The 24,574-nt window shown below is 42.8% G+C and overlaps 1 protein-coding gene across 1 annotated transcript; it reads right to left on the reverse strand.

Annotated features, from left to right (window-relative positions):
• Nucleotides 1-278: 278 nt before the first annotated feature.
• Clns1a (chloride nucleotide-sensitive channel 1A) lies at nt 279-22,749 on the reverse strand. The gene is made up of 7 exons (XM_021166139.3): nt 22,531-22,749; nt 13,391-13,527; nt 7,142-7,240; nt 6,089-6,196; nt 4,732-4,905; nt 2,633-2,721; nt 279-950 (listed from the first exon to the last, which is right to left on the reverse strand). Exons 1-6 carry the CDS (start codon nt 22,668-22,670, stop codon nt 2,654-2,656), a joined length of 726 nt encoding a protein of 241 aa, XP_021021798.1. The 5' UTR covers nt 22,671-22,749; the 3' UTR covers nt 279-950; nt 2,633-2,653.
• Between the last annotated feature and the right edge of the window lie 1,825 nt (nt 22,750-24,574).

Below are 24,574 nucleotides of genomic sequence, written 5' to 3' on the forward strand. Positions count from 1 at the left end.
ACTGAATTCAGCTCCTCTAAAAGAGCAGCAAGTGCTGGGCTGGAGAGGGCTCAGCAGTTAAGAATACTTGCTGCTCTTGCAGAGGACCTAGGGTCAGTTTCCAGCATCCTCACGGCCATTCATAAACACCTGGAACTCCAGTTCCTGTGGTTCCAACACCTTCTTCAGACCTCCATGGGCACCAGGCATGCATATGATGTACACAGACAAAACACACATACATGTACAATTTAAATATCTTAATCTTTCTTCATTAATGGTTTTACTCAAGAGCAAAATCACAGTGATTTAGAAAAACCCAGATTTATTTGTTAACTATTACAAAGACAAAATATCATTGAGAGTACTTTGCAGACTTCATTTCAGATCATTTATTCTGTGACAGAAAGCTAACGTTAAGAGGGTGGACAGTCAAGGACCTAACCTAGGAGAACATAACAGAGCTGATGGTACATGAAGAGTAACAGAAGCTAGCACACAAGTATTGCGAGATGTGGCTGAGCCCCAAGTAGAGGACCCATGCCTCTGTGGAAAATGCTAGAGGCTGCTCCCTCTGAGGCCTTTGCTTTTTAATCTCAGGGATAAGAGAGTTCTCCTAAGTCTCAGAGACATCTAAGCTTCTGCACGTCCCTTCCGCCCAGTGTGAGCTCTGTGCATTTCATCACATAGGTGAATCTTGCAGCTGACAGACGCACTCAGCAAAGGCAGGACTCAGAGGCCTTCTCAGAACATACACAGGAAGCTTGGGGGAAATGAGAAACTACAAATACCCGTTCAGTTAATTCACCTTTGTTAATAGAGGTCATACATAGTCTCTTCTGCTGGTGACAGCTTGCTGTCTCGTTATAGTTTGACTTGAGAAATGAGTTTTGGAGAAGAAAAAAGCCTTTCACCAGCCCCATTCTGGAGTGAAGAGGCACCACGTTCTTGCCTACAGTTATGAGCAGAATCTGAAAGACAAAGGGCTCACAGTTATTATTAGCAATTGCCACTATTTAGTAAAGCCTTGTAGGGCTCCAGACTTGTACCTCAGGCCTTGTAATATCCCTGACAAGTAACTATGTTTCCATCTTACAGATGAGGAAACTGAGAAACTGGCAGCATGTGTGCACATGCATGGTGAGCTGTGACTCTGACCCACGTGTACTCTTCTGTACCCTACCTCACGCACCAGGTTTGAACATGAACACTCTAGTCCTTCTTCAGGCTTTAAAGCACATACAATCTTTTTTTTTTTTTGGTTTTTCGAGACAGGGTTTCTCTGTAAAGCCCTGGCTGTCCTGGAACTCACTCTGCAGACCAGGCTGGCCTTGAACACAGAAATCCACCTGCCTCTACCTCCCAAGTGCTGGGATTAAAGGTGTGTGCCACCATACCCGGCAGCACATACAATCTTAAATGATCAAAAATTACACTGTTTAAAAATCAGGTCAACTTCCAGACGAACATGAATAAAATTTATGAGTACAGCATCTATTTTTATTTTATTTTTTCCTACTGAGCAGAGAGAATAAAATGAGCACAAAACAAATCAAGAGCCCAAATCTGTAGCAACTTTATGATTATTTTACTATTACAAAGAGTCCAAGAATCTTTGCAAGGGATTGCAGTAGCATCCCACTATGTAAACATTAGTGATGTGCCAAGTGAGTCTCTCATGCCAGCTGCAAACAGAATGTCTCTCTCTCAATAGTGAATTGTCAGAGAAATATGGAAAAGCCAGAGCAAGGGAAAAATTGTCATCTAGGCCAATAACACACAAATGACAGCTACTGCCCCCTTCCCTCCAAAAGCAGCTACCACTAACATGATGGATGGTAAGTGACAGAGGTGACAGTTCTGGGTAGGTGGTTCTCCGTGACGGAGAAAGATCAACTTCAACATCTGGGCCTGTGAGAGCTGAAAACTAACTGGGCACCAGGAAAGCTAGCCAGTGATGTTAGCAGCAGAGACTCTGCTGACTACAGACTACACAAAAGCAGCAACTGTGCAAGGAAGAGATATAAATCACAGAATCACAGAATTTCTCTAAGGTTATTTTTTTGATAGCTGCATTAGAAGAAAACAGAGACTTATCATTCATAGTTAGTTTTACAACTGCAGTAATTTGGAAACACAGACTAAAAAACATAAATCTGCCGGGCATGGTGGCACACGCCTATAATCCCAGCACTTGGGAGGAAGAGGCAGGCAGATTTCTGAGTTTGAGGCCAGCCTGGTCTACAAAGTGAGTTCCAGGACAGCCAGGGCTATACAGCGAAACCCTGTCTCAAAACAACAATAACAACAACAACAAAAACCCCAAACCAAAACAACAACAACAACAAAACCCACAAATCTGCATTTCTTTTATGTGTGTGATGTTTTGCCTGTGTGTGTGTATTCTATGTGCCTGTGATGCCTGTGGAGGCAAGAAGAGGACATCATGTCTTTCTGGAACTGAACTTAGAGATGTTTGTAGGACAAAACATCTAATTTGTAACATGTAATCTAACATGTAATTTCCAGTCACCAGAGATAGGTAAAAAAATTTTAAACTGCTACTTTTATAGAATCCTCTTGAATTATGAATTTTTAAAATCAATAATTTCAGGGATCTTCATGTTGTAACAAAAAAGAATAAGCTACTCACTGTATAGTAGATAAGTCGTCTTCAGTGATCAACATCTGCATCCTCAAACTGTCCGGCAACAGTTGGTGTGGTCTCCACCTCCATGCCATCTGAACAGAAAGGGGATTGATTGCATTTGAGGATAGGTAGACTCAACAAGGTCTGAGCATGGCGGTACCTGCCTTTAGTCCCAGCACTTGGGAACTCTGCAAGTTTGAGGCCACCCTAGTCTGTGTAGTAATTTCCAAGCTACATGTGAGACCCAATCGAAAAAGTAAAATAAAAATAACTGGATTTTAAAATTTGGACATTTTGTTGTTTTTGAAGCAGGGTCTCCTGTGGTCCAGGCTGCCCTCCGTTCCTGAGCTCAGTCCCCATGTGCTGGGACCGCTGTGTCCTACCACATCATCAGGCTAATGCCTCCAATTCCACTCTTTCTATTTTGAAAACTAAATTACCTGAAAAGAGACTGCAAGGAAGATGCTACCTGTGGACTTAAGTCAGTTAAAAACTGATCGATACATCTAACTTAGTAAACCCACAACAGCAGCGCACGTACACATACAAATCCTAGGTAGGAGTCAATTTATGCCTTTTCTTCCTTTTCTTTTAAAAAAAATTTGGAATGTTTTGCTATGTAGCCTAGGCTGGCTCAAAGTGACCGGTATAGTCCAGGCTCACCCAGGATAACAAATGTGTGCCATCATGTCTGGCTGGCAGGAATTTAAAAAAAAGAAAAAAAAGAAAGAAAGAAAGAAAAAGGGCTGGAGAGATGGCTCAGCGGTTACAAGCATTGAGTGGTCTTCGAGAGTTTCCGAGTTCAATTCCCAGCAACCACATGGTGACTAACAACCATCTGTAACGGGGTCTGATGCCCTCTTCTGGTGTGTCTGAAGGAAGCAATGGTGGTGTACTCATATGCCTAACATAAATAAATCATCATCTCACTAAAACAGTGTGGGATGAAGGCTGAAGATATAGTTCAGCAGTTAAGAATAAGAACACTGGCTACCTTTCATAGGACTCAGGTTTGATTCCCAGCACCCACATGGCAGATCACAACTGTCTACAATTTCAATTCCAGGAGGTCTGACACCCTCTTCCGTCTTCCAAGGACACCAAACATGCAAATGGAGCACAGACATCTATGCAGGCAAACACCCATGCACTTTTTAAAAGTTTTAAAAAAGGTATGAGGGGAGGACAGAAAAACAGATGCTCTGGAAGAAACATCTACAGTTGTTTTCTTTACTTTCTCACTCCTGACCCTCTCCCAACTCATCACCTGCCACCACCTCTGCCAGAAGCCCTCTGGACGTGTGAATAAGGCATGCTAGGAGAGGATAATTACTTGAGTTTACTGGTCTGTGTCTAGCATGGGCAATACAGTAAGATACAATCCCTGTCCTGCATCTCCATCCTTGCCAATATCCCAGAACTCCAAGAACCCAGGTCAATATGCAGTATGCATGGAGATCACAGCATAAAGTGGACCAACATAAGACACACTAAAGCCACCTCATGAAGGTTCTGTCGTCATTAAAAACAAGTGTTACCATGTTACCTGGGCATAAAATACTAATCTATATTAAACACATATAAAATGAGGTGTTTATGACAGTGGTAGGCATATTATTTTTATACAATGGTTCATTCAATTCTCTTGCCACTTATCAGCTCTTTGACCTCAAGCAATTTAATCCTTCTTGCTTTAGTTGTCTAATGTGTAAAATTCGATCATAAACCAACCCAACAGACTTCTAAAAAGAATTACATGAGCACATATTGTGTGTGTGCGTGTGTGTGCACGCCTTTAAGTAGTAGGAAGGCAGAGGCAGGTAGATTTCTGAGTTCAAGGCCAGCCTGAAGCTACACAAAGTAACCCTGCCTTTAAGAAAACACCCCCGCCTCCACCGCAAAAGAGTAAATATTTAGAGATGTGCTTTAAATCCAGGTGTGGCACACAATCAGCTTGGAGTTAGAAAGCACAGGACTGCCACATGTCACTCCTTCAGAGCCAAAACTGTATAAGAGAGACTGGAGCAATGACTCTGCAGTCTTCTGGCTTCTAAGAGAAAACTTGGCTACGATTTCCCAGTCTGAAGAGAAAGAACACTCACCTTCATAATTCCTTACTGAATCTTCTGTTCGGACGCCTGCCATATTATATTGGCTGCTCACAGACTGAGAAAGCATCCCTTCTAATCTCTCCAACGTGGCTTGCCCTTCCGCTGTTAAATGGGATAGTCCTTCTTCATAGGTATAAAATGTAGGGATGTCCCCTTGTCCTTGTTCTAAACAAACAGAACACTTTTAAATTATTTTATTCAACAGCTGGAAAAAAAAGAAAATGGATAATAAATGATGTATTTGCTGGAGATATATAGGCTTCCAAAAACTTCCACTGTTTATTGATAGGGTCATTATTAAGAGTTCTAAAAAGACAAAAGAGAATGAGAAGACATTTAAAAAGATAATAAACTAGAAAACAGTAGTTCCCAGAGAACAGACTTTCTAGGAATCAGAAGGAAGAGGGTATTTCTCAAATTAGTGGATCCTTTATTATTCCAAGGTAGGAATTTTACAAGTAAACACAAAATTTGATACTAAAAGAATTTTGAATTAACATATCTCTTTTTAAAAAAAAAAATCAGAAAATCTAAAAAAAATACATAAAAAGGATAAAACATAAAACCATTTTTAAAATCTCTAAGAAATGAGAATGTATTTGTGTATATGAAGAATAATCCCAGAAATGGGTAGTCTTAAGGCCAGGAACTGGATTCATATGTAGGAAAGAACTTTAGATACCCAGATTGGTGCAAAAGGAACCATTTGTGCCTGAGGCTGCAGCCTATCAGGCAAGTAAGCCCATCCCTGCCTCACTTGTCTGGGGAGGAAAGGGGAAATAGCTGTAAATAAATGAAGTGTGGTCCTAGGGAAAAGGAAATTAAAGTGCGAGCGAGAGCAAGAGGACTCCAGAGAGTCTGTGCAGGGCACTGGAGTTTGGTTTCTAGTGCCCAGCTAGCAGTGCATACCGTAATTCTAGCTCAGGGGGTTCCAAAACCCTTTTCTGGCCTCTGAGGGCACCAGGCACAATGTTGTGCACATATATGAATCCAGGCAACACACTTATACATGTAAAATAAACACATTAAATACAACTTTAAAGAGGTATATATGAACAGAGCTCTCAGTGGGGAGGGTGGGGCAGCCTGAGGAGTGCTCTTGACCACCCACTTTCTCTCCCACTTGTTTCTATTTTCCATCCCCACTCCTAACATCTTACTGTTGTATGAGCTTGAGAAATCCATTCATTCCCCCAATCTGTCTGCTGAAAGGGCCTAGGCACAAGTATGCTAACGGATCATTCCCTTTATTTATTGCCATCTTACATGGGTTACTTTATCTTATGCCCTTAGCACAACTACATGCTTAAAATGAAACAGGAAAGCCGCCAAGGCCCGAGTCACTGACCGTGTGCCTCCACATCATACTCCTCTCCATCATAGTCGTCCGAGTCTTCATCCTCAGGGTCTGGATGCAAGGCCTGGCACTCACACATTGCTGTGAACATCGCCTCCACTGAAAGACATTAAACTATAATTAATACTTCTCCCAGTGCACCACAGAATTTTAGAATAAATATAACCACTATGATAAACCAATTTAAAAGCAGGCAGGTTTACTAGGATAACTATATTCATAAATCTGCAAGATTCAAATAGAAATTTATCATGAAAAGTACTTGAGACAATGAAAAAGTCACAAAGTAAGAGTTTAAGACATTATGAGATCTCTTCATGGGTGGTTGGCCTTTAAGAAAAAGGCCAAGGGCTGGTGAGATGGCTCAGCGGGTAGGAGAACTCACTGCTCTTCCGAAGGTCCTGAGTTCAAATCCCAGCAACCACATGGTGGCTCACAACCATCTGTGCAGCTACAGTGTACTCACACACATTAAACAAACAAACAAACAAATAAATCTTTTAAAAAAAAAAAAGAAAGAAAGAAAGAAAAAGGCCAGGCCAGGTGATATGGTTCAGGCCTTTGATACCAGCACTCATAAGGCAGAAGCAATCAGATTTCTTTGAGTTTAAGGCCTGATCTACATAATTCCAGTACTGTATAGGATAAAGCCTCTGTCACATGACGTACTTTCTATTCTCCACATTTTCACTCTGAAAGTGCTTCCTGCAGTTGACATTGTGTCAGCAACATCAGCCAATAAGACTAACCAGAATCTTCTTGCACAAAATGCACCAGGTACCACACTGTTCACAATATTCGCTTTTTCTTCACAACCTGTGATGGTATTAAGTACCTGCTCAATGGCTTTAAGGAGGCTAAACTAAAGCAATAGAACGGAAGCAACTGTAATGAAGGTGAGGTGTGTGTGCCAGTGGGAGAGGGGCACACAGAGAAAGATCAGTGATAAAGCAATAGAACGGAAGCAAGTGTAATGAAGGTGAGGTGTGTGTGCCAGTGGGAGAGGGGGCACACAGAGAAAGATCAGTGTCACACAACACTCACATGCTGACTTATCACTGGGCACAAATCGAAATTCAGAAATGGGTTCAACATCATCATCGTCTTCCTCATCTTCATCAGAGAGAGGTTCTTTTGATTCTTCTGTAAGAGAAATAAAAGTAAACTTTTTAGACATTTAAAGGTTTTGTTTTTTACGGCTTTACTTCTGCATGCCTGTATAAACGTCTATGTGCAAAATACATGCAAGAACCACAAGAGGACATTAAGTCCCCCGGAGCTAGAGTTAGAAGCACTGTGAGTCACCTAACATGGGTCCTGGAAACCTAACTCTGGTCGGTCTTCTCAAAGAGCAGCAGGAGCTCTTAACTGCTGGTCTGTCTCTCCAATCCCAAGGAATAAAAACTTTTAAATAAAAAAGTATTTCCTTCACTTTTTAAAGACCCTGAAGCTAGATCCTGACAGTACTGACTCAAATTAGATAACACTGGTAGCTAGATCCTGAAATACTTGCTGTACTTGAAAAGGAGAAGCAAATATATACACAAAAAATATAACAAACAGGCTAGAAATTTACTGGTATACCTAAATATTGCAATTCAATTTTTATTGGTGGTTACTGCAGAGCTGGAAAAGGTGTTCAGCAGGAACACGCTTGTAACGCACACACTGAGAGGGCAGCACTGAGAGCACTGAGACTATCTCAGATACATGGAGAGTCTGTAGATAAAACAAAATGTTCGGGCTGGTGAGATGGCTCAGTGGGTAAGAGCACCCGACTGCTCTTCCGAAGGTCCAGAGTTCAAATCCCAGCAACCACATGGTGGCTCACAACCATCCGCAACGAGATCTGGCGCCCTCTTCTGGAGTGTCTGAAGACAGCTACAGTGTACTTACATATAATAAATAAAATCTTTAAAAAAAAAAATGTTCAAGAAGAACAGGGGCTGAAAATAATGACTTAGTGGTAGTGACTTTGTACAGGAACTCTTGGGTTCAAGTCCTTGCACTGGGAAACTGATTATATAAATATATCGACAGATATATTTTAAAAAGGAACTAGATAAAAAAAGCTAGTTGCAGAATAAACAGTATCATTTACATTAAAATTTTAAACATAAAACCATTACATCGAGTGGAGGCACAGACATATTCAGTAAAGGTTAAAAGCACATATAGACAGGATAGAGAGCTGGCTCAGTGATTAGATCACTTGTTACTCTCCCAGAGAACCCAGATTCAATTCCTGACACTCATACTACCATAGCTCATAACTGTCCGTAACTCCAGTGCCAGGAGAGCTACCCGCTTCTTCTTGACCTTGACAGGTACCAGGCATACGTGTGATGCAGGCAAAACACTCACATACATGAAATAATAATAAAAACCAAAACACAGCACTGACAGGAAGGACGCACGCTACCTTTACAGTACTGTTTGAGCCAGAGAGTAGAAGATGAAATGGGGAGCCCCACAAAACAGCTTTCGAATTGGGCATAGTGGCACACATCTATAATTCCAGCCAGGTAGATCTTTATGAGTTCAAGACCAGTGTGATCTATACAGTGACTGCCAGGATACAGAGAGACACTCCCCACCCAAACAAAGGGCAGCTTTTAACAATATTCAGTTAATTTCCCTTAAAAACTTATAGTATCTGGGAAAAGCAATAGAATTTACACTGAATACTAAATAGAATATATATTTTCTATGTTTGAATCACTACACAGTTAAAAAAAAATAGATCAATAAAACTGATGCCACAAAATGAACATGTTTGCTGAAATTAGCAATCTTAAAATACAAATCACGGGCTGGTGAGTGCGTGGCTCAGCAGGTAAAGCACTTGCTGCATGTGCCCAACACCACCGTTCCATCCCCAGAGCCACTGAAAGGCAGAAAGAACCAAATCCATATGTACACACATGTACTGCACACACTAATAGAAACACAAACTGGGCTAGATAAGATACACATGAGCAGATGGGCTGGGATGCAACTCAGTGGCAGAGTGAGCGCCAAGCACGTTCACAGCCCTGGATTCAGTCTTTAGCTATGGCAAAGAAGAAAAAAGTAAAAATTTACATTTAAAGGTACCATTAAAAAAACCTTTAAGCCGGGCGGTGATGGCGCACACCTTTAATTCCAGCACTTGGGAGGCAGAGGCAGGTGAATTTCTGAATTCGAGGCCAGCCTGGTCTACAAAGTGAGTTCCGGGACAGCCAGGGATACCCAGAGAAACCCTGACTCGAACCCTCTCCCCAACGCCCCCCCCCCCCACCCTTTAACCAACCATGCATATGAAGCAAAACTGGAGCGACACTTGTTAATGTAGTAAATCTGCCTGCAGGGGCGAGTCAGTCTTCACTGTAACACCGTGCTGAGCAATCACACAAAGGAGAACTGATTTGGCTCCTGGTCTCAGAGGCTGACAGGGGCAGCGGGCTCCACTGTTAGGGAACTGAGTCATGGTGGAGGGGTGAAAGGAAGGAGCCGCCCCCCTCATGGCAACCAGGAAGCAGGGCGTAGGAAAGGAAGAGAGGGGAAGGAGAGGACGGGGAGGGAAAGCCGGAGTGCCCACGCTGCAGCTGCTGCCTCCTCCATTCCCTCCCTCTGGGGGCCAGTTACAGATGGCTATCCACATTCCCCTCAACTCCCTGAGAGAACTGCCCCTGGAGACCCTCACAGATACACAGAAGTACACTTTACTTTGGGGTTTCTCCATCCAGTGAGGCTGACAAGCTAAGCAAGGGGCATCCACTAATGTAGTCCTTATTTAACACAAGGTCAGTGTAGAGGGGCATGAAGACAGACAAGCAAAAGAAAAAAACTGGCCACTGAGAATACCTTTAAGTAACAAATTTCATAGTTCATTTTCTGTGCTGTTTCCAATGGCACGTTATTTAATATATGTATCTTTAGTGATCTAGCAGAATAATACACATACTGGAAAATTCTAAATCACTGACTTAGTCACAAGCTGTAAAACTTTGCCAATGCATTTAAAAAAAAATGTGTCACCATACTACAAGTACAGTAGTAATTGTAACTAACTACAGTACAGTAGTAATTGTGTAAGAATAACAGTCCAGGATAACAATAATTCAAAGTGCAGAGGAAGTGCCTAGTGTCTAGAATCTTTCCCCAGAAATAAATAGCCACTGGTGGTGGTGGTGGGGGGAGAGACAGACAGACAGACAGATAGATGCAGGTGTGAAGGTGACTGGTATACTTGCTTGTATAGGTGTATATAAGTGCCCTAAGTTGAACCTAGGCCTCTAATCTTTTTGTTTGTTTTGGAGACAGGGTCTCTCACTGAACCTGGGGCTCACTGTTTTGGTGAGAATGGCTGGCCCTTGGGGGCTGCCTATCTATGTTCCCGCAGTGCTCGGGCAAAAGGTACAGTTTTAATGTGGGTGCTGAGAGCCCAAGCCCAGATCTTCATGGTTATACTGAACTGAACCCACTGAGCCATCTATACTCTGGAAATAACCATTATTAACAATTTCTTATAGTCTCAGGAACCCCCTTTAAAGCCGAGGATGGAAAGAACTGTAGGAAACTGTTGGTACTGCCAGGTACAACCCTATCCAGTACATGAGGCCCTCCCTGGGCCTCAGCAGCACTCAGGCTTCCGAGTGATTATAAGTTTACCACATGTTAAAGGTTCAGTCACCAACCGGTGGTGCTACAGGGGGTTAGCAGAATCTTTCAGAGATGAAGCTATGTGGAAAGTGAGACTAACATAATCCTCTAGAAATTTAGCTTTGTAAGAAAACTGAGACTCATGAGAAAATGACTTGCCTGGCATGGAAGGCACAGCTTCCTTACTGGAGGGCTTGGTCCTTGTATCCACTATTACTGAAGCCCCGCCTCACTGGATTTTTGCGGGCTGGACAAGTAAGTACCTTCGCTCAGTGCCAACGCCAGACAAGCTTTAAGGCATTCTGCTGCAGCAGCAGCGATTTGGGTTTTGGAGTATGAATTCAGATGCTTGAACACATTATACCACTGAGTCACACCTCTAGCTCCAACCCATCAGCATTTGGAATTGACAAGAATACTTTTAAAGTTTTCCATTTCAAATACCACCTAATAATTATCTTATTTAAAGCTATGGTTGGAATCTTGAGTGTCACTCAAAGACCCATATATTAAAAATTAAGTCACCAGTCTGTGGTGCTAGTGGAAGTTAGAATCTTTAGGAGGTGAGGGCATGTGGAGGCTATCCTCAAGGGGAATGGGGACCCTCTAAGTTTTGCTTCCTGGCTGTCATAATGTGATCAGGTCTTCTATTTATTGCCTTAAAATCTCCTCAACCATGTGCTCTGGCCATGATATGCTGTGCCAACACAGTGAAAGAAACCTCTTTGGAAACCAGACGAAAATAAGCCAAGATTTGTGACTCATAAGCCAAAATAAGCCTCTTATTAAATTGATTATCTAAGCTCTCTTGTCACAGCAATAGTATGCTAACTAGCACTTATAAAAATCGCAGTTGAATTTATTTAGTGTTATGGTTGGATTCTAAAATGTCCCCAGAGACTCCTGTTTTGAACACTTGCTGCCCAGTGGATAGCACCAAGACACCACGGGCAGGCCTTTGAAGGTTCCACCCATGTACCCTGCACCCTGGTCCTCTGCCAAGTGGACAGCTGCTGCCCACACGCCTGCTACCATGTTATATGTTCTTCACCATAATGGACTGAAATATCTCTGAAATTGTGAGCAAAACAAACAAGTAAGAAATCATGCTACACTCCAAGGCCTGAGGAACTTTTAATATTTCCATATCTTTTTTCAAATTTCATTATATTTTTATCTATCTTTGAATATTTTCCAACAGCAAGAATTTGAAATCTTCTAATGATTTCTTTGGATAGCTGGGTCAGTCTGAATCACTTAAGAAGGCATGGCTTGCCAGAGTTCTAAAAATTAGTAACTAGCGTTCACAACTAAATATAAATGATTAGACCTGGAACCAAATGAGAACCCAACTTAATGGTGTCAGGAACAAAAGCTACCCATTATCTTAAAATTAACAACTTTGTTATATTTTCATGAACAGTAAAACTTGGAAACCTTGTAATGCGGGCTTCTGGGCCATGACACCACTGACATTTGTACTGCACCATTTTTACTGCAGGGAATCTGGCATCTACATAACGAGATCTGGCGCCCTCTTCTGGAGTGTCTGAGGACAGCTACAGTGTACTTACATATAATAAATAAATGAGTCAAAAAAAAAAAAAAAGTAATTAAATGCCAGCAGCACCCATCCCTCTTCCTCCAATGAAAATCTCACTGACCAGTGGCAGCACATAAAGGAACGAGTGACAATACATTAAATTCTCCCTGCCACCAGTGAGAACCACTACTGCAACAAAATAAAAACAATTCTGGGCCTAGAGACACAACTTAGTGGTTAAGAGTGGTGGCTGCTTGTGGTGGGGGCTGAATGAGAATGGCCGTCATAAGCTCCTATGTTTGAATCCTTGGTCCTCAGTTGTAGGGACTGTCTCTGCTGCATGCCTTTGCACTACCATCACTGCCTCTAACCCCTGGAACACCTTTTTGTTTAGTTACTGGTCATGGTGCCCTGGCATAGCAAAAGAAAAGTAGCTAATACGCTGTTCTAGAAATTCTTTTTTTTTTTGAAGTAACTCAGGCTCCAAGTAATCCAATTCTCTTCTGTCCTCTGCAGGCATCCACACACGTAGCATATATTCACACACAGAAACATGCATATAGCCTGTAACTCCAGTTATAGGACTGTACACCCTCTTCTGGCCTCGTCACACATGCAGTAGCACACAGACATAAATGCAGCCAACAACTCTTGCCCAAATACACATATTTAAAATAAATAAATCTATCATAAATTTTTGGAAAGACAGAATATACTGGTTCACATCTCTGAAATGCCTTTAGAAGAAGGCAGTTAAAAAATAGGAAGATAACCATATTAACAGAAGAATTCTAAGTGTAAATATATGCAGATACATAGAAAGCCAGCGCCCATTAGAAGAAACTCAAGTGGTCAAATTATTTTAGATAATTAATTCAGCTTAATACATTACTATCCAATGTGGACCAATGGCTTAAGTTTTACACTGAGTATCACCAAAGACTGCTTTTTAGATAGCAGCATGCTAACGCGTCAGCACCTGGGAGATCAAGCCCCGGAGTTCAGGGCCAACCTGAGCAGTCTGAAGACCTCATCTCAAACAAACATTGCCCTTTAAAATGCCGCTGCTGTCAGAGGCAGCACTAGAGTAAGTTGTCCATACGTACCTGCAAGCTTGGCATTCACCATAACATACAAATGCTCCTGAGGGTAAGCGTTTGGATCCCTGGACACCGCATGTAAACTAATGGTGGGGTATTCCAGTGAGAATCCTAATCCCGAACCATCTAACCAGGACAGGCGGCTGAAAAACATGTTTTAGGCAGATTATTTTTAGAAATTAAATCCTAACTTAATATCCCAAAGTTTATATAAAGGTTGTATAGAAATTTAAGTTTATTAGCAATATTAGAAATATTCCTAATAAGAAAATTTAGTAACAAGAATTGAATTTTCTCTTCTATGGTTTCTTTCCCTCTAGCTATAAATTTAAACAATTTGAATAGCAGGTTATTTCAGGTCACCTGTGTTTATCTTTCTTCTATGTGCACACATATGTGGCCTCTATGTGTACTGGTAGAGGCCAGAGGAGAGCATCAGGTCCCTGGAGCTCGAGTGAGAGGAGGCTGTGAGCTCCAGTGTGGTTACTGGCATCTAGCTCTGGTCTTCCAGAGGAGCAGCTCGTGTTCCTGACAGCTTTCGGCCCTTCCTTGTGTGTGTGTGTGTTTGTCTTTTACGCTCATCCCTGTTGAGAATGTCTTTAGTTACTCTCTTTGCTGTGCAGATCTCTTCATCTAGACAAGTTTCAAATAACTCCATGAGCCCTCTTGTCCACAGGGGCCTCTTCTGTTTCAAACTGCAGCTCAGTAACACACTCTAGCACATGTATGTTAATAGATCATGCCTGTCAGTCTTCCATACCTTCATTTAACTTTCTTCAAAACTGTCAGCATAGTTCTCAGTAGGCGAGCAAGCACAGAGAACTGGTAACCAGCCTTCCCACTCACCATACAGTAAAATATGTATGACACACAAAGCAGCTGGGGCTACAATTATAATTAAAAGAAAATAACCATTACCTTAGGAGACAAGGTAGAGTTCTCATTTATTACCAGCTTTAAGGAAAAGCCACAGGGGCTGGAGACATGGCTCAGTGGTTAAAAGCACTTCCAAAAGACCCAAGTTAGATTCCAAGCACCCACAGGGCAGCTCACAAAGTTGTGTAACTAAAGTGCAAAAGTTCCAACACCCTCTTCTGGCCTCCTTACGCACCAGGGACACAGGTGACACATATACATGCAGGCAAAACACCATGCAAATAAAATAAAAGGAAAAAAACACACACACACACAAAATACTCTTACCTTAAAGTGCACAAACGCAAATATTTTATTGGTATAACAAAGGAAACATCACCAAAGTCAGTATGTTGAATTTTGACAGGTAATGCCTAATTTTCACTGGGAATATTCCCCAATATGAACTTTTTTATCAGAAAAGCCAGTGAAAACACCTTGGCAGGGGGCAAGATCCCAAAGAAGCCACAAAGTATTTTCAGGGCTAAAAAGAAAAAGGAAATGACTACTAATGAGCACTGGGTTGGTTTTTGGGGGGACAACAACAAAATGTTCTAAAATTGAGTGCAGATATGAGTACATGATGAAAATCATCAACTTCTATGAGTAAAATGGGCAAGCCGTTCGCATGTAAATCATGTCAAGTAAATAATGCTATGTTAGCCTCAGCGGTTAAGAGCACTGACTGCTTTTCCACAGGCCCCAAGTCCAATTCCCAGCAATCACATGGCGGCTCACGGCCACCTGTAACGGGATCAGATTCCCTCTGAATCTGAAGAGAGTGACGACAGTGAACTCACATACATAAAATAATGTGACTTTAAAGAGGAATGTCACAATAAAAGCCATTATTTTTATACAACTACTATCCACTAATGGACTTTAAGCATAGAAGGGAGTGAGAATGTGGCTCTGCAGAACACATGCATATTTTATATCCTCTCCACTTCCTTCTCCTTCCTCTCCCCCAGCCCCCACCTTCTCATTCCCTCTTATTTTGAGACAGTTTTAATATTTAGCCCATGTTGGCCTCAACTACCCAGGTTGGCCATGAATTTTTTTTTCCTTTGAGCCAGTGTCTCTCTACATAGCCCTGGCTGTCCTGGAACTCACTGAGATCAGCCTGCCTCTGCCTCCAATGCTGGATTAAAGTTGTGCTTTACCATACCAGGCCACAGACACAGCCTCTTGGTACTCTTCTTGCTTTTCCTGACTCCACATTCTAAATGCAAGTGCTGGCATTCCAAGCCTGTGACGCCATGCCCAACTTCATCCTACTTTCTAGAGTATAGTAAGTCAGCTCTGGAAAGCTGACCATGGCTCACAACTATAATATGAGCTCCCCAGAGGCTGAGTTAGAACAACTGCTGTAAGTTCAAGACTGATATGGAATTCACATAATGAACCCCAGCCAGTCTGGTCTATACACAGTCCAGGTCTCAAAACAAAAACAAGCCAGGCGGTGGTGGTGCACGCCTTTAATCCTAGCACTTGGGAGGCAGAGGCAGTCGGATTTCTGAGTTCGAGGCCAGCCTGGTCTACAAAGTGAGTTCCAGGACAGCCAAGGCTATACAGAGAAACCCTGTCTCGAAGAAAAAAAAAAAAAACCCAACAACAAAAAACAAAACAAAACAACAAAACCCCAGGTGGTGACATATACTTTTAATCCCATCATTTGGAAGGCAGAGAGGAAGGCAGATTAGATCTCTCTGTGAGTTCAAACCCAGCCTGGTCTGCATAGCAGTTTCAAGTCAGTTAATGCTACATCACAAGACCCTGTCTAAAATAACAGCAAAAAAACCACAATACAACACAACTATACAACTGGAGAGCTAAGAGCAGAAACAGTGATAGAGCAGCATTCTAAAACTATCTGTGGTCAGTTTAAGAGGACCCTAAATTCTATGGCTCAGGAGCTGACCACCAGCAAGGACTCAATGTCTAATGGTGTAACCCAATGGTGTAGCACGATCCTCAGCAAAAGCACCACCGAAAGGCAGATATAGACTGTGGTGGCAAAGCACAACTCTGCAAACATACTACCACAACAACGATGATGATTTTGAGACAGGGCTTCTCTGTGTAGCCCTAGCTGGCCTCAAACTCAGAGATCCACTTGCCTCTGCCTCCTGAGTAGCGGGATTAAAGGTGGGTATCACCTGCTTCTAGCTATACTATGATTTAATGGTATACTTAAAAATTAAAAGCAAGAAAAGATCCAGTTATTGCAAAGAATTTTACCCACTAGGCTTATTTGGAAGGGGGCTAAGGCAATAAACTTTAAAAAGCAAAGTAACAGCAGTCTAAGGAATTACTTCATCATCCCAGCTTCTAAAGCAATCGGTTTCTTATGTGAGGAAGTGTGTGCCGCACGCACCTTTCCCATCTAGTTCCTCTCAGTGTGGGGATGAAGCAGTGCTCATGGAGACTAAGAACAGCCCAATCAAACTGCTTCCTTTCCCCCAAGTCTCCTGATACTACAACTTAGAATGGAACACCCCAAAATGTGAAGTCCAAAATAATTTCAAATATTCAAAGCCACAAAACCTGGGCAGTCAAAAAAGCTGGCATCTAAAGAGAATCAGTGCCTTTGGATTAAGGCTGAAATCATGCTGTAGGCCCCCAGGACGCCAGCCCGCTGTCTCAACAACGTCCCTATGGCCCCAAGGAACTGAGGGAAAACAGTCTGGCAGTGGGAGCAATACTGACTTGACTCTAGGCTCTAATTATTTTTAAGTCTCTTCTCACATAAAGCACTTCAAAACCAAAATATGTAATTATCTATGACCAGTCATAAAAACCAAAGCCAAAGCGGCATGAGTCCTAAGTGCAAGGACAAGAAATAGGAGTGCAGTGAACACAGACAACTCAGGTTTGGTCAAACCTGAGATTTGGGAATAAGTGCAATCAGTGTCTTTTATTTCTGGGAAAGTGTTAAACAAACAAACAAACAAACAAACAAACAAAAAACAACCAAAAACCAGCACAGGCAGGGAAAAGAATCTCCGTTGGCTTAATTGGTTTAACACTGTTTTGAGAATGATATGTAAAAAAAGCATTGGTTCTAAGCTCAAAGTACCTATTTTTAATTTAAGTACAAAGTTTACCAGTCTTCAATAACTACTCATGCCTTTTTATCTTCCTTACTTGGATGAGAACTCAACTCATTATAAAAACTAAGCTCTGGGGTCTGGAGAGAGATCAGTGCTCACACACGCTTGCTGCTCTTTGGCGAGAACCACAGTTCCATCTTCAGTACCTACACGGTAGCTCACAGCTTTAAGTCCAGAGCATTCACTGCCCTCTTCTGACCTCATGGAGTGCAAGGCATCCACGTGGTACATGTACATACACGCAGGCAAAACATCCATACATATGGAATAAAATAAACCCGAAAACAAAACAGCCTCTAAACTCAAACTGAGACCAGGAGTTGTGCCTCTCTAAAGGCACACAAATTATTTCCTTAGAGACAAATTGCATATGGTTCTGGCTTCCATCCTAAAAGCTTCCCCAAAGGCTACAATGTAATACTGCCAAGTCCATGGGCATGCTCTAACCTGTTTCAGCTTTGGGTCTTTCCACATTCTCCTTCAATTCCTCAAATGAAAAACTCCTAAAGAGCAGTTCTATATATGCCGTGTATGCATGTGTAAAATACATTCATGTCCTGACACAAAATACACCGTCTTTCACCATTTCACCTAAGCACCCTACTTCTTTTTTTTTTTTTTTTTTTTGGTTTTTCGAGACAGGGTTTCTCTGTATAGCCCTGGCTGTCCTGGAACTCACTTTGTAGACCAGGCTGGCCTCGAACTCAGAAATCCGCCTGCCTCTGCCTCCCAAGTGCTGGGATTAAAGGCGTGCGCCACCACTGCCCGGCTCTACTTCTTTTAATTAGAACACACACACACTGCCATTGAGCTGAATGCTAGTCACCAGTTGTCATAACTTTGGGGAAAGTGCCAGTTATTGAATCTCATGACTTAGAAATGCCAGGTGAGGACAAAAAACAAAACAAACAAACAAACAAACAAAAAACCCAAAAAACAACCTACAAAGGGTGATCAGACTAAAGAAATGAGGGAAGAGGGTATCTGGAGATGTACAAGGCAGAAATGTAATGTTGATTTAATTAATTCTTAATTCATACATATGTAACCTATAATTTGGGACATTTCAAAAAATGTTTTCTTAAAGAAACATTAAGAGTCCGTCAATAAAAACATAAAATAAGGGGCTGCAGAGATGGCTTAGCGGTTAAGGCCACTCACTGCTCTTCTAGAGGTCCTGAGTTCAATTCCCAGCAACCACATGGTGGCTCAGAACCATCTATAATGGGATCTGATGTCCTCTTCTGGTATGTCTGAAGACAGCTACAGTGTACTCATATAAATGAAATAAATAAATCTAAAAAAAAAAAAAAAAAACTTAAGATCATAAAATGAGATATACTTTCTTCATATGGTAACTGTATCTTCTGAGGAACATGCTAAGATATGTACATGTGAATTTAAGAGATGTCTGTAACTCTCAAACAGCTTAAGAAACAAGGCAAAATGTTAACTATTAATGATTCTTTAAGACAAAAACCATGTTTTGGCTACATGTATGTGCACTATCAGTGTGTCTGGCGCCCACATAAGTCAGATAGGATAGGCAGACCTGGAAGTCAAGTTAGGGATCATTGTGAGCCAGCGTGTGAGACCAAACCAGAGGCCTCTGCAAGAGCAACAAATGCTCTTAAACTTGGAGTCACCTCTCCAGCCCGCAGTGAATGAATCTTTACAAGGTACTAACAACACTAGTACCCACTTGTACCTTTTAAGCTGTAAACTTTCCAAAAAGGAAAAGCACACACAAGAAGCCTCCCCTCCCCAAGGAATCACAGAAAGACTCACTGGGCATGGTGGCCGCACACACCTTTAGTCCCAGCACTCTAGGGGCAAAGGCGGGAAGATCTCTTTGAGTTCCAGGTGAGCCAGGACTGCACAGAGACCTTGTCTTAAGCAAAAACAAAGAAACAGCAGTGGTGGTGTACGCCTTTAATTCCAGCACTTCCTAGGCGGATTTCTGAGTTCCAAAACCAACCAACCAAACCAAACCAAACAACAAAAAAAACCAAAAACAAACAAAACCCATTTTACATAGTATGACAGCCATTTTTTTTTTTTAAAGATAGGGTTTCTCTGTGTAGCCCTGGCTGTCCTGGAACTCATTCTGTAGACCAGGCTGGCCTCCAACTCAGAAATCCACCTGCCTCTGCCTCCCGAGTGCTAGGATCAAAGGCGTGCGCCACCACTACCCTGCTATGATGGCCATTCTTGGTTGTCAACTTGACTACATCTAGAATTAACTAAAAATCCAAAAATGGAGGGCACATCAGTGTGGAGTTTTTTGCTTAATTTGAAGTCGTAAGATCTATTTCTAATCCCGGTCCCGAGTCAGGAAGACCCATTCCAGGTCTTGAAGATGCCAGCATCTACTGAGACCAGCTGAGACCTCCAGCCCCTTGAACTGAGCAGCCTCTGGATTCCTGGACTTTCCCTTCACAGCCAGCCATTGTTAGATTAACTAGACCACAGCCTGTAAGTCATCCTAAAACATCCCCATTCTCAAAGGACAGAGGGGGCAGGGATTATGCCTACTCAAGAGTTCAGGGTATAAATGTGTTTACAAAGCCGGGTGTGGTGGCACACACACTTGGGAGGCAGAGGCAGGCAGATTTCTGAGTTTGAGGCCAGCCTGGTCTACAAAGTGAGCTCCAAAACAGCCAGGGCTATACAGAGAAATCCTGTCTCGAAAAACAAAACAAAAAAGTGTTTACAAAAACAACCCCCTCTTGATTTATAGAGCAATTTTGAGAGTGGACAAAGCCTGGGTGTTTACACAGTGAATATGAAGGAAAACAAGCTTGGTATGAAGAGGGGTGCTGAGTTTGGTTGGTGGGTGTAAAAAGCAGTTGGGCTTCTGGGTTTGTATCTGAGGAGCATGGTATCAAGGGGTATAAAAGTATCTTTTATTCTCCTGTAGTAATGTCATCTCTAAAGTTTCCTGTCTGCTAACCTGGGCTAGGCTTAATCCTGGAAGCTTCTAGCCTCCATACAATCTAATCTAGGCATAGAATATTTAGACTTACTGCTGAATAAACTCACCCTTTCCTGTTCTTTCAAAGCTCTCACTGGCTGGTTTAACTCAGCTGTTCTGGTGCAGACTCCTCTCCAAGCTGACTGATTCAATCTGGTTTCTCTCAGCTTCTGACTGAATTGTTCTGCTTGACATCAAAGTAACTCTAGCAATCTGTTCTCATCTTCTGGCTCCTTCTCATTCTCTGGCTCCTTCATTTTCTCTAACCTGCCTCGGTACAACTGTCCCAGTAAAACTGCCTCCTTCCTCTCTCTGAACTGCTCGCTTCAGTAGCTCTCCTTTCCTCTCTTTTCTCCCGAAGGTTGAGGGTATCCTATTTGGTCAAATCTTTCTCGGATTTGATCACTTTTTCTGCCACTCAATTAGACATCACTTTCAATTATGGTGCTTCCTTCCACAAACTAACTTTACCTTCACTATTTGGGATTCAAGGTGTGTACTAAGGCCTTGTCTGTATTCCAGCCAGAGGCAATAAAGATGTGTACTAATGGCTGGGCCACACCACACCTAGAAAAAGGTTTTTATCTAGTATACAATCTCATTGTTTAAAGTGTGACCAAATATCCTGCAACACAAGGCAGATTTGGAATCAATAAGTAGGTGTTTACATACTCATTGTAGTAGGCTATATAGCCCAGAAGAGAGGCCAGGGAAAGGACCTTAGAGAGACACATGCTTCAAGAGTCTTCAAGTCTTTTGAAAGAAGACTTAGGAGAGAGAAGGCATGGAAGAAATAGACTGTAAACTGGAAACATCTGTTGGGTGTAAGCAGTAAGATCTTTGGTGATCTCAGCAATTTCTTCTGCATGTGGAGTGGTGGGACACAGATATATTCCTAACTTTGACAAGATCCATTTTATTTGCCCATGTGTATTAGTCAGGGTTCTCTAGAGTAACAGAACTTACAGAATGAATGAATGAATGAATGAATCTCACAGCTTCTTCCCTCCCGCCCCTTTTCTTTCTCCCTCCTCACTACTCCAAACACATATACCAACCAAACTGCGCACCCACCCACATTTGTATTTCTAGTCGGTGTCTAAACACCCAGTCCCACTATCCACACTGTTCTCTGAACAAATAGCTCTTTACACGTCTATGCCCTGGGCTCTGTAGTAGGCATAATCTTGGTCCCCAAAAGATTTGTTTTCCAGTACCATGAAAGAAGGGACTCTGAATGTAATTAAGATTACTAATCAACTGATGGTGAAATAAACGGGATAGCCTGGATTTTCTAGGCAGGCCCAATGTTATAACACGAGCTCTTAAAAGCAGAGGATTTCCTTTGTGGCCAACAGATAGAATATAGCAAAAGGTAAACCAGAGACTCTGAAGAACAGGAAAGAATGAGAAGAGAGAGAGAGAGAGAGAGAGAGAGAGAGAGAGAGAGAGAGAGAGAGAGAGAGAAAGAAAGGAAGAGAAAGGAAGGAAGGAAGGAAGGACGGAAGAAAGAAAGAAAGAAAGAAAGAAAGAAAGAAAGAAAGGAAGGAAGAAAGAAAGAAAAAAGAGGGGAAAGGAGGGAGGAAGGGAAAGGAAAGGAATAAGAAGGGAGGGCGGGTGAACAGGAAGGTATGGGGTGGGGGTAAGAGGGTATGAGAGTGTATGTAGTGTGTATTTTAGTGGCATGTCTATTATATTATTGTGAAAGTACTGAGTCCTGCAGGTAGTGAATGCACATCCAGGAGTCGGGTTCAGCTGGTTGTGACTCCGCCCTGCGTGGCCCCGAAAATGGTTCCCTCCCCCGCCCCCCCCCCCAACACACACACTTGGAGCGGAACATCCCAGTTCATTAACCAAACGTCGTAACCCGTCACAATCTGAGCTACATATTCCACGCAGGGAAATCGTCTAGTTCACACGACCATTCCGAAAGCCAGGCCCACGGAAAAACTAACCGAGGCTCTGCAGACTCAAAACTAAACGTGACCACGCGCCAGGCTTGCAGGAGACAGGCCGGTTCGCACAAGTCGTTAGGGAGAAACGCGGGCTAGGGGACAGAGCCAGCCGAGTTCGGGAGGGGACAATCCCACCCTGCCCGCACAATAGCGCCGGCCGGCTGGCTGGTCGGCGCCCCCCAACCCTACCTCTCCGCGATGTAAAGCGTGCCGGTGCCGAGCCCCTTCCCGTTCAGCACAGCCTCGGTGTCTGGCTGCTGCAGCCGGAGCCCGTCTGCCGACCCAGGCGGCGGGAAGCTTTTGAGGAAGCTCATTGCCGGGGAAAGCATCGCTCCACGCGAACCGAGAGAGGCGAGTACCTCAATCGCGGCTCGCAGGGAGCTGCCCCGGAAGCAGTAGCCGTAGCCCGGAAGAACAACTTTCTCAGCGAGGGCCTTGGCAAGCGGTTGACCATAGAGACGGGATGTTCTAGGCAACTCAGAGGTCCGCGGCGAGCCGGCTGGCTTTGGTCACGTGGCAGTGGTTCCCCTTTCCCGCTCCTCTAAGGATGCTTAGACTAACCGAGTGTTTTCTATGTGGTTCTCCTTGAAGGTCATAGCAGCAAACCCCGAGAGAGGATGTATAAGGAATACCAAGCCTTTCCCAACAAAAAGCGGGAAGGGGCCCAGGCCCCAGGAGTCCCTCGCCGAAGGAGGACTCACAGAAATAAAATCCACACGCACCTGGAGATCCGAAGTCTCCCGGCTGGGTGCACGAGTCTACCCTGCTTCCGCCTCGTCAGGCCTGTTCTCCTTGGGTTCACACAGCCATTTACCAGACCTCTTAGTCCCCACATCGCCGGAGAGATCGAGCGTCCCATCCCCAGGAGTCATGCCACGAGCACGAAAAGGTTGCATTAATGATGGACAGTGCTCAGCAAGACAGTCGAAAGACTGCCGGAGGGAAAGGTAGGCCACTGGTTAGGAACCCTTGCCTTCCCTGTTCGCTAGGTCCCAGTGAATAAGAGCAGTGAAAACCTACAGGTTTGGTGAATGGAAACCCATAACAGAGACCTATAGACCACACAGCATACGGACTTTACCGCTTATATTTTTTCATGGATTCCTTCGTGGTTTTTGAGACAGGGCTTCTTTAAGTAGCCCAGGCTGGCTTCCAATACATAATCGATTTGCACCACACTCCAGTTTACTGGTACTACTATGAGCACCCATCACCACACTTGCTCAATTAATTTTTTTTTCTTTATGATAAACAATATGAACACATTTTCTATTACCCATTTTAACAGTTGGGACCTGAGGCATTGAGTTGGTGGATGGAATTCAGTCAGTTGACCTCTAGACTCCACTTTTTTTGGCTGTAGAATTGTAATATCTATGGGGCTAAGGCTGTTTAGGTTGGATGACATACCATGGAGGATATGATAGGAGTTTTGACTTTCTTCCTCTTCTTCCTCCTTTATTTCCTTTTGGAATCTTTTCAACAGAGGAATCTTTAGATTTTTTTCCCTTACATATATGTGTGTGTGTGTGTATATATATATATATATATATATATATATATATATATATACAGTCAGGTGTGAGCCACCCTGTCTGGGTGCAGTGACCCTATCTGCAAAGGCATTAGGCATTCTCACAAGCTGACCCATGTCTCCAGTCAGTTCCAATTGTTACGTTTTTAAATTTGGCCAGTTTGTCGTTAGTGAGACTAGGAGGCAGGTTCCCTGAACAGGAACGAGAAGGTGGGAGTGGAGTAAGGGTGGGGATGAGAAAAGATTCTAGAACTCTCTGAAGGTTAAAATCCTCATCATGTGGATATAGATTGAGAGGAAGAATTTGTGAAGATGAAGACAAGAATAGGCAAAGAAGAGAGGTTAAATATCTTTTCTAAATTTCCAGTTTAAAAAGTTGAGTAGGTGTGCTTTCTAAGTGGTAGATTTCAGAAAGAGGTTTTCAAAGTAGGTTCCAAGGGTAGCAGATAGAGTTCTTGCAGAGCGCTGGATTAGCTTGGATTGAATCCCCAGTACTTAAAAAGAGTAGCCTATGAGTCTGATTGGAGAAATGGTTAATCTGAGACATTCCCCAAGACATTTATTTGGTGAAACAAGCAGTGCTTGGTTCAGAAATGGAGCCCCCATGTATGTCAGAGAAAACTGGCTAGAACCAGTATGGTAGTTTCTCATCAATTTGTCTTAGTCTTCAGAATCATTCACGTTGTAATAGCCCAATGG

This window comes from Mus caroli, unplaced genomic scaffold (assembly GCF_978045245.1).
Source record: "Mus caroli unplaced genomic scaffold, Mus_caroli_1 scaffold_8, whole genome shotgun sequence".
Lineage (NCBI taxonomy): Eukaryota > Metazoa > Chordata > Mammalia > Rodentia > Muridae > Mus > Mus caroli.